The 12,137-nt window shown below is 39.4% G+C and overlaps 1 protein-coding gene across 2 annotated transcripts in view; it reads right to left on the reverse strand.

The window, feature by feature from the left end:
• LOC115040964 (protein kinase C-binding protein NELL1) overlaps positions 1-12,137 on the reverse strand; it is a 348,772-nt gene that overhangs the window by 288,715 nt on the left and 47,920 nt on the right. For both annotated transcript variants that reach the window (XM_029498153.1, XM_029498152.1), the window contains exon 3: positions 2,097-2,191. In XM_029498153.1, coding sequence (XP_029354013.1) covers positions 2,097-2,115 — 19 coding nt within the window. In that variant the 5' untranslated portion in view covers positions 2,116-2,191. The remainder of the gene's footprint in view (positions 1-2,096; positions 2,192-12,137) is intronic.

Genomic DNA, 12,137 nt, shown 5'->3' on the forward strand with positions numbered 1-12,137 from the left:
ATTGTGGTTTGTTACGTTACAAATAAGAAATAAAAAGATTCTAAAAACATGGTTATGGGTTTTGGATGGGAAATGAGCAGCCGGTCTTGGTTGGTTGTATTGGGTTCATTTGTTGTGTTCCATGAAGTTAACATCACTATTCATCGCTACTCCAAACTAAAGAAGTCAACAAAAGGCCAAAAAACATATTCTCATCCAGGACCCCCATGAAATTCAATCTTGCACTGCTATACTTCTGCTCATGCTGATGGTTTGACCACGATGCCGAGAACTTTGGTACACGTGTGGAGAAATCCACATCTCTGCAGGCCTGCCCTGACTAGTTCCGTTTGTTAAGCTATGATTGGAACGATCAACGTTCAGGGAAGACCATTTGTTAAGGGTCGCTTACTCTTAATTTATTACATATTTACTCAGTTCATTTCTCTCTTCATCAATCACCCAGCTCTGTCAAAGTTGGCCCACACTGTTTATTGTGCAAACTCCAGCCAGATCACATGCTATTCCATATGATCACACTATTTATACATCTATTAGAGCCAGTAAAAGCTGCTGTTGGGTTAAAGAACGTTGGGTACAACTATCACATTTACATTTGCAGCTCGGGAAACCAATTTTAGATACGTAGAGAATTTCAAAGGGAATTTATTTTACTTTGCTGTCTTTTCCAATTACGTGCCAGTGTTTGTGAGAGATTTTTGATCGAAACCCTTTTGAGGACTGGCATTTATTTGTTAAAGAAAGAAAAAAGGCGAAATTCACTTTGGACACAGAGACGGACACACTAGTGGTTTCAAAGTTTTCCTCAAACTGCATCAAACTGCATACATGATTCTGGTCACTGATTATTAGCAGATCAAAGTCTCTCCAATGGCAGAGCAGACATACAGATTTGGCAAATCAGTGGAGCCCAGACTGGCAGGCAGATGCAGCGACAGAAAATGGAAGTTAAACTGGTGAATGTTTGGAAGGTGTGCTGGCCACATATACCGATCTCTCTCTGTTGCCATGACACCCAGAGACAGCAGAGTAAAGGCCCTCATGTCTCCCTGTGTGATGGAGGCATACATCAATACAGTGATATATGTCAAGGGGCTTATTTACCACTGCCCAAATGCAGACATCAGCAGATGCTGTTGTTGTCTCAGGATGAAAAGATGAAAAGAAAAAAAAAAGTATTTCCCAGAAAAGAATCTGCATGAAATATGACTATTCCTGCTACAGACTGGAACAGTTGAAATTTTTAGAGTGCAAAGGTTTGAACCAGAATTTAGTTTATTGACTAAAGGAAGCAGAAACTCAGATGTAGAACCTTCCAAAGTACTGCATAATTTATACTGTGCAGTGGTTTTGCTATAAGGCAAGGACTTGGCAAATACAGGTCAAACCTTACTTTGAGATAAGTAACTGAGTGTATACCTCTGAATAAAACAACTCTGTTTCTCAAAGCACCTGCCAACTTGACTTGGGGAAACCCAAAAATCAACCTGCACTTCATGAAAGCACTGAAATCAATCCATCTAAATTGAATGATTTGCAACATTTACAGGCATTTTACAATCACAGCTATGGTGACACTGGTACGAGTCTCCACTAAAAGAACTTTTACAAACCATTAAATGCGATCACTATTGCAGGATCACATATTTGGCTTTGGCTATGAGAAAACTTACTTCTATCAAGTGAAATCACACTACAGCAAGATCTGCTCCAGTCAACTCTTCATTAAAGTTAAGATGATGGATAGTATGTGAACGTTTAGGTTTTTTCACCCATTCATTTATTACACAATATTAGGCAAGCGGTGGAGAAATGTGTGGAAACAATGCAATTGAGCGTTAATCAAAGGAGTTGCAATAGAGTAAATGTGGATGCACGTGTATTTTATAATTATAGGTTTGGTCATGTTGATGACAGCATTCACCTCAACAAGATATGCACACCTAGTCCCAAATCACTAAGTTTACTTATTTCTGAGAAAAAGGAGACAATTTCCAATGAGTTTAAACCTCTTACTCAAACTCACTCAAACTCTTCTGTATGTTCCCTATGAGAATTGGCCTCCTCAGAAGAAGGATGGAGAATAAGCTACTCACCCACAGTTGAAAAAGCCATTGGTGGAAGTCTCTTGTTACTCTGGGGAACTCCAGGTGAACAGTCTCCTTATATTGTGGATTAAAAAAATCCAGAGCTGTGATTAAAGAAATCATCATCTGTTAGATTCATTTTCAGATGCTGAATATTTCAAAATACTAGTTTCTATAGAGATCTAGAGATTTATTGTGGAATTTGTCCTTATCATCACCATTCTTCAATGATGTGTGAAAGCAGTCCAAGGGAAGATGAGGAAAGAAAGCCTGCACATTATGCTTGGTAGTTCGTTTGCCAGAGCCCTCAACTAATTAAGTACAAAGCTCTACAAATACTATAAGAGTTTTCTCTGGCATCGCTGGTGGTCTGATCTGGGCTGTTATTCTTGTAGCATAAAATATCACTACTCTCAAGTAGTTTCTAGGGTCAAAAAGGTATCATCTGTGTAATGTTTACCAAGTTTTTGCGCATACATATGTGCACCATTCAAACATGGACTGGTTGTCTATAAGCATGCTGATTGCAGTATTGTGTACCTAGACACCTGGTCTAATATGCACAGTGTTGAATGCTTTCTGCTGAGTGTGCATGCATTATGAGGGAATAAAACCATGTATGCCTTTATGGGGCATATGCCACCACGCTCTAGCCAAATGCAACACTCAGACACAAAGATGGAGTGCACATTTTACAATTTGTGCCTGTCCGATAATACACAGAGAAGCGAGATTCTAAATCCTTAGAAAGGCACACACTGGATTTCATGAATTGTGGCTAAATTGATGATTAAAAAATTTTGATCATCTGAGATTAGGTTTAGAGAGTGAAAACCTGATTGCTGATGTGACTGCACTCATGCTTGGGGGGTTAGAGCCTGCAAGGTCTTGTGTAGCTACCAACAAACATAACACTTAAAAATGTTAATACTGTCAACAAGCCGCATAAAATGCCATGCTGGACACAAAGTCTGGGTGCTTAAATACAATTTCTTCTGAATGATAGCACCCTTATTAGTGCGCCACTCGCCCACTGCAAAACATCTTATCCCTGAGTCACACAAGCACACGTTTTCTATGAGCAGACTGATATTGTGAGGTTATCATGCACGCTTACAGTACCAACCATTTGTCTTACCAACACTGGCAGCGTTACATGTTTACAATCAGCAGTGAAACAAGCTAGCATTTATATGAATTTTTGCAGACAAATTAATCATGAGCAACAAAAATATGCAGTAGGCGATCTAGTTAGAACAAAGTGAGAAAAGTGTGACTAGGCTTCGAGAGGAAAAAAAAAAAAAAAAGCGAGAGAGGGCGATAATGGCTGAATGTAGCAGGTGTCTAGCTTGGCATCGCTTCTCTGTCCTGGATGGAATCTGAGACAGTTGGGCTCAGTATTGCACTGTGAAGGAGAGGCTGCCAGTGATTCAAGGAGCTGGGTGGTACTGGAATCTTCTATGCATGAAAAATGTTCACAGAAGCACAATGCAGACTGATACACTTTGTGGATTATGTCTCACAAATGTAGACACACATACATTGCACAATATATGTGAGTGCACCGTAACAGCCTCCACTTCTCAGATGAAGCTTTTCATGTGGCTTTGTATCTTGGCTGCAGAGGTTTGCCCCCACTCAGCCAGCATTAACTGGGACTGATGTTGGGTGATAAGACCTGGCTTTTGTTCCAGTCCATTGCAAAGGTGCTGCATGTAGTTGAGGTCAGATGTCTGTGCATCTCGACCAAGGTCCTGAAAAACCAAAAATTTCTTCCGTGGATCTCGCTTTGTGCACATGCAAATCTCATGTTGAAACAGGAAAAGACATTCAACTAAACTGGTGCAGAATTGGAAGGACAACAATATTGAAATTAAGTGTGCTTTCGATTTAACGTGCTCTTTAACTACAGAGCCATGGCCAAAGGCCCAGAAATAATGGGGTAATGTATTCACATTTAGCTATATAGGTCATGGAATTTATCATACAAAGCAAACCAATGTAACAAGTATAGCAATGCATTTTGTCCTAAATCCTTTGAAATACTGCCTGTCATTGTGCATGAGCGGAAACTTCATTGAATTAAATGCATGGAAGTGTTCTTTAGACAAAAAAAAACAAAAAAAACAAAGGCTGTTATTGATGCCAAAATGAATTTTGGAAGTCACAACACGTTAAAAAAGTAGCTATTTCTCATTTACATTGATTGCATGATTCATATCTACCCTACATTTTATTTAGAAGACTGTGAAACTGTCTAATGAACTTACAGTAATACACTATGTACGCTTAGCAAAACACACTGATCAACTGTAGCGCTATCAAAATCTACATATATAATGTACAGAGAAGTGGTCCTCTTAAGTTACACACTGAATATTTGGATCATACTCCCACCACATATTAAGCTAGCAGCTTCTGTTGATATATTCAAGGAGCGGCTCAAATCAGATTTTTATGGTCTTGCTTTTAATTAAATCAACTTTTATTTGAGATTTCATATTGCTTTATGGTTTTTATATCTTAAAATTGCTTTCAATACCATCAATTGTATTTATTGCCAGTGCCATTTCTTTTATCTCTCAATGATCTTATTTCTTATTACTTTCATAGGGCCTTATTGCTTTATTATCTTTTACTGCCTTAATGTGTTCCGTTTTTAAGTATCTGTCACAATGTTAATATCTGTTCTTGTAAAGCACTTAAGAGTTATATTTCATTCTGTAAAAGGTGCTACAGAAAGGTTAGAATTATAAACATGCATAATAACATTTGAGTAAGGCTATCAGTCATTTCAACCATGGGACCCAACAATGGTTTTTACCTTTGTATTGTCAGGTTGACAGTGACTGCACTGCCTCCACAACTATGCAAGGTCTCACAGTATTCTTCAAAGTTATTTTTTGTTGACTTATGTGTTGAAATCTCAGAGATAAACTATCAAAAGGCAGAGTTCCCCTTTCTCTTTAAATCTCTTCCCAGACATCATAGACATACAATGGAGCCGACTGCCATTCAGACAAATTTTCTACCTCCTCACTGTTGCAGATGAAACACAAAACAGTGTCTTGCAGTGTCTGTGAGATTGGAGGCAAACTGCTTCCAACACCTGCACATTCAGAGACTTTGCACAGTTGTTGGAGATAGGCGTCAGCAAAACACAAACTATCATAACAAAGAGCATTGGTCTCCATAGGACCAGAGGTCACCTTTGGAAATAAAATTTGTGTTACCGTTTTTGAGGACATCTTATCAGATCGTTCCTACTGAGGACAATGAAAAGATAAAAGAAAGCAGATACAATCACTGCTTTTCTTGATGGTATAGTCCTCTCTTGTTGTCAGCATTTGTGAGAGGTAGCCATCATGAATTCAAGTTGTTTATAAGAATACAGAGGACAATTTCTGTCTTTTAAAGTCTGCCCAGTATTTCAGCACCTGACAATACACAATCCAGATGATTGCAGAAACTTGAATTTTCCTTTTTATTAGCTGACATTTGTGACAAAAAAAAGACCAGAGAGTGTTGGGCTGACAGACTTTTTGTTCCAGATGGAAGCAATTCAACAGCTGATGTATGGATTTCCGTGAGGTTACACATCTTGTCGAGTCTTGGAGACACCTAAAATGCATCAACATCTTGCATGGGAGCAGATAATGTGCAGAGATTTGCAGCTTTCAGACAATGGAGCTTTGGTAAGTCTTTTTTCTCCTCAAGCTTCACATTTGACTCGTGTGTAGGATTTAGTTGCATTTACTCGTAAAAGGTGCAAACTGAAACCAAATGGGTTCCCTTACATTCCCATACTTTCCAAGCATGTGGTGGAACTTATTGCCTTAACAGATAATGTAGAAACATGGCAAAGGAATACAAGGTTGAAATATTGAGATCACTGCAGACATGAAGCGCTTATTTCAAGCTAATGAAAACACCACAGTTCTGATTTCAAGGTAACTGAATATGAGTGAAAACACAAATTTGAATATTATTTCCCATTTCTGCTGATGGAGCCCAGTAATTTCTTGATGCTGGACCTTTAAGACATTCAAACTACCTTCAGGTAATGATCCCTTTACTTTTCATCTGGTATAATTTAGAATCCTCAACATGACAATCAGTAGTAGTCATGTAGAGTTACTGTGTAGTCACTAACAGTCTCGGATCTCACTGAGTTTAGTTTTCCTAAATACCAGCATTTTTTTCTAGATGCTGAAAATTTTGCTCCAGGTGGCACGGATCATGTAAAGCTACACTCAACAATGTGCTTTTAAATGATCAAAAATCATATTAATATGTAATATGGAAGTCTTGTTAATGGCGTATTCACCTTATGTTTGTTCTCCCTGCGGTTGCCTGGGTTTCCTCCCACCGTCCAAACACATCAAGTTTAGATTAACTGGTGACTCTAAATTGTCTGTAGGTCTGAGTGAGTGTGTGTGAGTGGTTGTTTGTCTGTCTGTCTCTGTGTGTTGGCGCTGCGATGGACTGGTGACCTGTCCAGGGTGACCCCGCCCTTCAGCATGAGTGAGCTGGGATTGGCCCAAACACTCCTGCTACCAGGAAACAGAAAAGAGGTGGAACATTCATTCACTTAAGATTAAACTGTAAAGCTGTGCAATTATTTTGTGTCCTTATTTGAAAGTTCCACTTTACTTAAAGACTTTTTTGGGGGCGATATGTAGAAAATGCATTAGTAATCTAACCCTGTTGTAATTGAAGCATTAATTTGTTTCTCCGCATATAGCTGTGTTAAAAAAATTACCATACTTAGGCAACGATTCTTAGGTGGAAAAAGCAAGAAACCATCTATCACCGATACTAATGAAGTCTGCATTTTGCCACATACCCTTTGCCATATTAAGGTACAACAACATTATGCCATTTTCTTTCAAACACAATGGTAACTACAGACTTTTCTTTGTACATACATTTATAATGTGTACACAAAATCCTTCCACATTTGTATAAGGTTTTCTTTGTTAGCATATCAAGGTCAGTAATACCCCGAGGTATAATCTGTGTGTGTCTGTCACAACACAAGTAGGGCTCACATTCTGGGTTGAAATGACCAACCATGATAAAACAAATTCTTACATTTCATACTTTTACTTTCAATTTTAATGGGGACCTTTTTCCTCTCGGTCCCAGCCCCATCTTTTTATTCTCAGTCTCCTCTAGAAAAGCTCTGCATGATTCATTTTCTTTTATTTAATCCTTATTTATCTCATACCACCTGTTATGCAACAACTTAGTTTCGCCTGAACCCTAAGAGTATGCCATCTTCTAATTGGAAGTCTGCCGATTGCCACCCCCTGGCACACATAACTGATTGGAAATGGCAACTTCTCAAATCCGCCTGTGTACCTTCACACAAACGTCCACAGCAACAAAGATTACAGGAGAGCATCTTTGTTCGGTAACTACTACACCTATCTCCTGCTCACTGTTCAGCATAACAGTAGATTTAATCCTTGAAACAATCCAGAAATAAACATTCTGGATATACAGTATGACCCTCCCACTTTAGATAAGTCACGTGCCTATCTAGTTTTATCATGCGATTCAAATGTACCACTCCGTCTGGGTCCACAGTAATTACATTTTCATCGTTATGCTTAGGTGTTCTTTGAAAAACTGAGAACAGATTTCTTTTAGTCCCAGAGTCAAAACATTACTTTTGGACAGGAAAACAAAGAAGCCAGCTCAACCTCAGAGGATGCAAGCTTTGAGTCACTAGGTCAGAAAACCTTTCGACTCTCGCTGATGTATTGTGAGGCAGTAAAAGCACCCCTATTGCCCGGGGTTACATTGGGATTGGTGATCTGGAGGAGCCCTGATTCACAGAGGCTGGCAGCTGGGCAGATTGCGTGTGTGCATACAGGCAGCAGTGAGATGCTGGAAACTGAAAAGTCAACGGACACATAACTTATTACAATACTTGCAGAGAGGCAACAAATTTCAGTTTTTCAATGTAATGTCTCCGCACGCTGACAGGGACAAACACTTTGCCTTGGACAATGTAAACGCAGACAATGCTCTCTGTGGCTCATGAGGGTAAAATATGTTTATATGTATCAAAGGATTCCTGGTTCAATGTCTTTCTCAGATGCAAGTCACTTTGGATGAAAGTGTCAGTCGAATGGCTTCCTGAGATTCTTAATGGTGCTGAGCAAAGCAGTTTTTTCCCATGTCCTTAATCTGTACAATCTGTGTCACTTCATGAAAATTATTTTTTGTTGGTTTTGTTTTTCACAAAATCATACATTGCTCCACCAAACCTCTTAGAGTGGCACCAGTGTATTTTCTGCAGGATCTCCAGCTTCCACCACAGGAAGCACTGTTACTTTGTCCAACACACGAACCTCATGGAAAATTACAGATATTTAAAGTTTCTTTTCTGAATATTAGAGCTGAACTCTGGATTTTGGCAACTTTTATATCTCGAACTGATCAACTATTTGGCATTCATTGCTGACTTTCAAATCTTTTAACGCTATTCATTTCTTCTCTTTTTTTAAACTTTTGTCGTAATGCTATGTGTTTCCATTTAACGCTTGTGTTGTGTGATTGCCGCTATGACAAAGTATTTTCATTCAGGGATCAATAAAATAGCTGCCCAGACTTAAACACGTCACTTAACCCTCCTCTTGAAAACAACAATCATACACCGAGTCAGCGTATTCCCGCTTGTCCATTTTTGACTAACTCATTCATGAGTGATCCTCCACTGTTAGTAAGAAGAACACGCAGTAGAAGCTGCCAGTGTCCTCCTTCATCAGCGTGCTGACAGCTCTGGATCAGCAGCTGACAGGAAAGCCCTTCAGAGGGTCATTACAGGCCACCCCAAGGAGAGCCCCAGCTGCTCACAGCCCACTTTGGAGATCTTTTTCAGCTCTTGCTGCCTGAGGACTTCTCCGCCTAAACATCAGCTGATTGACCTGCTGCCCTCAGGTAGATGCTCCAGGTCAGTCCAACCTCAGACAAACACACGGAGGAACAGTTGCAATGGATTGGGTCCTGTGTGGGTATCTGCAGTTTATAGTGTCGCCCAAGTGTTACACTGCTACTTTTGTCTTTAATAATACTGTATGGAAGTGGACTGGGGCTGTCACAGAGTTAACACCTGCCTGACACACACACACATTTATACATGCATACATATATTCATACATATATGTTCAAACTTGTAATAATTATAAAATATAATAAAACTTAATTTAGTTGGAACTATTCTTTTTTGATTGCTTTTCTCAATGGAACACATAAGCTGTCATACTATGTTTTCGCTGATGTGCAACAATAATAAGAGAAGTACAATATTAAATTGTATTACATTATCAGTGTGTCCTGTTCCAGCTCAATGAACCCGCTGCTTTGGATGAACCATGACACTGCGAATACACAAGAGGCCTGATGTTTATGTAGTTAAGCTAAATGCTCTATTTCAGCCGGCTGTGTGATTGAGACTTGAAGCATAACAAGCAGAGGGAATAATTATCTGTACAGGGAGGAAGTTGGGCTTCAAACCCAAAAACCCCAAGGGTGACCACTGAGAACAGCCAAAATACAGGCTGGCAGCAATAATGATGATCAAAACAACAAGAAGCACCAACCAAAAGAAGTATTTGTATAGTAAAAGTGAATTGTTTGTCAAAACATACATACTATATTACTACATCAATAATAGGATTATTTTCTGTCACATTACTATTTCATTTTCACCCATTACATTGTAGTCACCGGCCAGGTGGAAAGAGACCTGCTGCATTTCACCTTGAATTTTTTGAGAATAATTTTGACCTGTTGGTATCTATTAAGAATACAAACCAATCTACTGAACGTGCAGTAGTCTTTCTGCAAATTGCTACATACAGAATAGATAAGGCAGCAGCACAGCGACGTAGTGGTTAGTGCTGTCGCCCCACAATAAGGAGGTTGCGGCTCCAGGGTTTAGTCCAAGTACTCGAGTTTCCTCCCACCATCCAAAGACTTCATGTTTGGGCATTCAAGTTCAACTAGCAACTCTAAAATGACTGGAGGTGTGAATGCGAGTGGTCATTTGTCACTGTTTGTCTTTGTGTGTTGGCCCTGCGATGGACTGGTGACCTGTCCAGGGTGTACCACGCCCCTGGCCTGATGTGAGCTGGGATTGGCTCCAGCAGCCCCGCCACCCAGAAACAGATAAAGCAGATGAAGATGAGTAAGTGAGAATGGATAAGGGGAACTGCAGAGTGTGGCAATAATTATTTATCTGTGGTTTAATCGCCATAATTAAGCAGCCATTTTCACATTATACACTGCAGTCAATTTTTAATGTCAACATATTACTTGGATCATCCTTGATGTATTTATCCTATTTCCACATCTTCTGCCTCACCCTCTGATCTATAGCCATGTTGCTTTGAAAGATAAAAATCAGAGGGAGAAGACACTGCTGTCCAGCCCACAGTGTTCGATTGACAGGACATCCCACATTTGTGCAGAAAAAAAAACCTTTAATGCCTAGTCACCTGCCCAGACATACAAGACGCACTGAATGAAACGTGAACGCCTTGCAGTGCAGTTCTGAATAAGCAATCACATTAGTATTGATGAGCTGACTTGTGTGATTAAATCAAGACAACATTTATGTTCAATATTATACTGTACCAACACAAACGTCAATCTTGTTGGTGAGTGCTGCAAGTAATGAGAACATTAGAGACTTTATTACAGATGCAAAAAGTCATGTTGGCAGACTCATGAGATGCTTGCATTTTACAGCTCACAGAAGCATTCCAAGCACTCAGTCACAACATACAAGTCATTACCATTACACTAAGGACAGCTCCAAATGATGCAATGAGTTTGCAAGCATTGCAACAAACGATAATGTTAATACATGTGCTACTTCACTTGTAGTAAAACAGTACTTGGAAAGCGTATTATCTATATAGTAATACATCAATGGCCTACACATGATGCGACATCTGTTGAAATTTAGAATTAAAATTAGTTATAACAATTTGTGAGCTTGAACTTTGTATTTGGTGCTGGATGTATCATTGGTGCCTGCTGGTAAGACACTTCATAAAATCCAAATAATCTTCAACTTTTCTTCGACAGCCCAAAGTCCAGCCACACCAGGAGCTAAAATTACGACAGCTTGTATAAATAGGTGTTCTTTCTGAGTCTAGCATTCCCAGTCACACTCCACGTGGCTGATGACTTTGTGTGATGTGCACAGGGTGTGTTCTCCTTGTTCAAGTGGAGTATAAAAATGGTAAAACTAAAGAACCATGTTCATTTAGCACTGGCTATTTAAAGTAATCCCCAGGACAACCATAAAAACATATGGTTCACTGTTTAAGATAAGCCTTCAAGGGACGGTTGATATGAATTATGCTACAGAGTAGCTTTTTTAGACTTAAAGAGCTAAATCTTGGCACACCTGTGTTTTAGAATACAGTAGTTTATTGGTCAAGAAGATGTGTTTACAAAGGAAAGCGCCCGTTGACAGCAAGACAAATTACTGAAAATATTGAAAATGAAGCATACACTCAGTGATACAGGCTTTTGTCAGTGAGCATTAAAGTGTTTTTTTTTTCCTCCAGACCCCATCTACAGCAATAAATCACTCAGCCTCTGTGATAACAGTCCGTTTCTCTAAACCAAGAGCACACCAATTTGAATCTACCTTAAGTTATACACTGACTATGTGCTGGTACGGCACAAAACTCCATGTAAAATAACCCAAAGTGTCACTTTAGGAAAGAGAGGACATCCAGTACAAACCCGTAGGACCATCCAGTTCCTCCAAATGGACAAAGAGGGACATCTTTATACTTGAAAACCTCCTGCTGACAAAACCACAGTTATTACCATTTCCTATTATACCTATCAGCAAGGCTCTCACCGCTGAGCAGTGGAGATCTTATTTTTACAGGTCGAATCTTGAGGCAGAATTCAATCAAATCTCAGCAGTAAACACCCTGGTACGACCCTACTGTTGGATATTAGCATTTGTATTGTGCAGCTCTGTTGTTGACCAAAGCTGCCATGGCTTATCTA

This window comes from Echeneis naucrates, chromosome 3 (assembly GCF_900963305.1).
Source record: "Echeneis naucrates chromosome 3, fEcheNa1.1, whole genome shotgun sequence".
NCBI lineage: Eukaryota > Metazoa > Chordata > Actinopteri > Carangiformes > Echeneidae > Echeneis > Echeneis naucrates.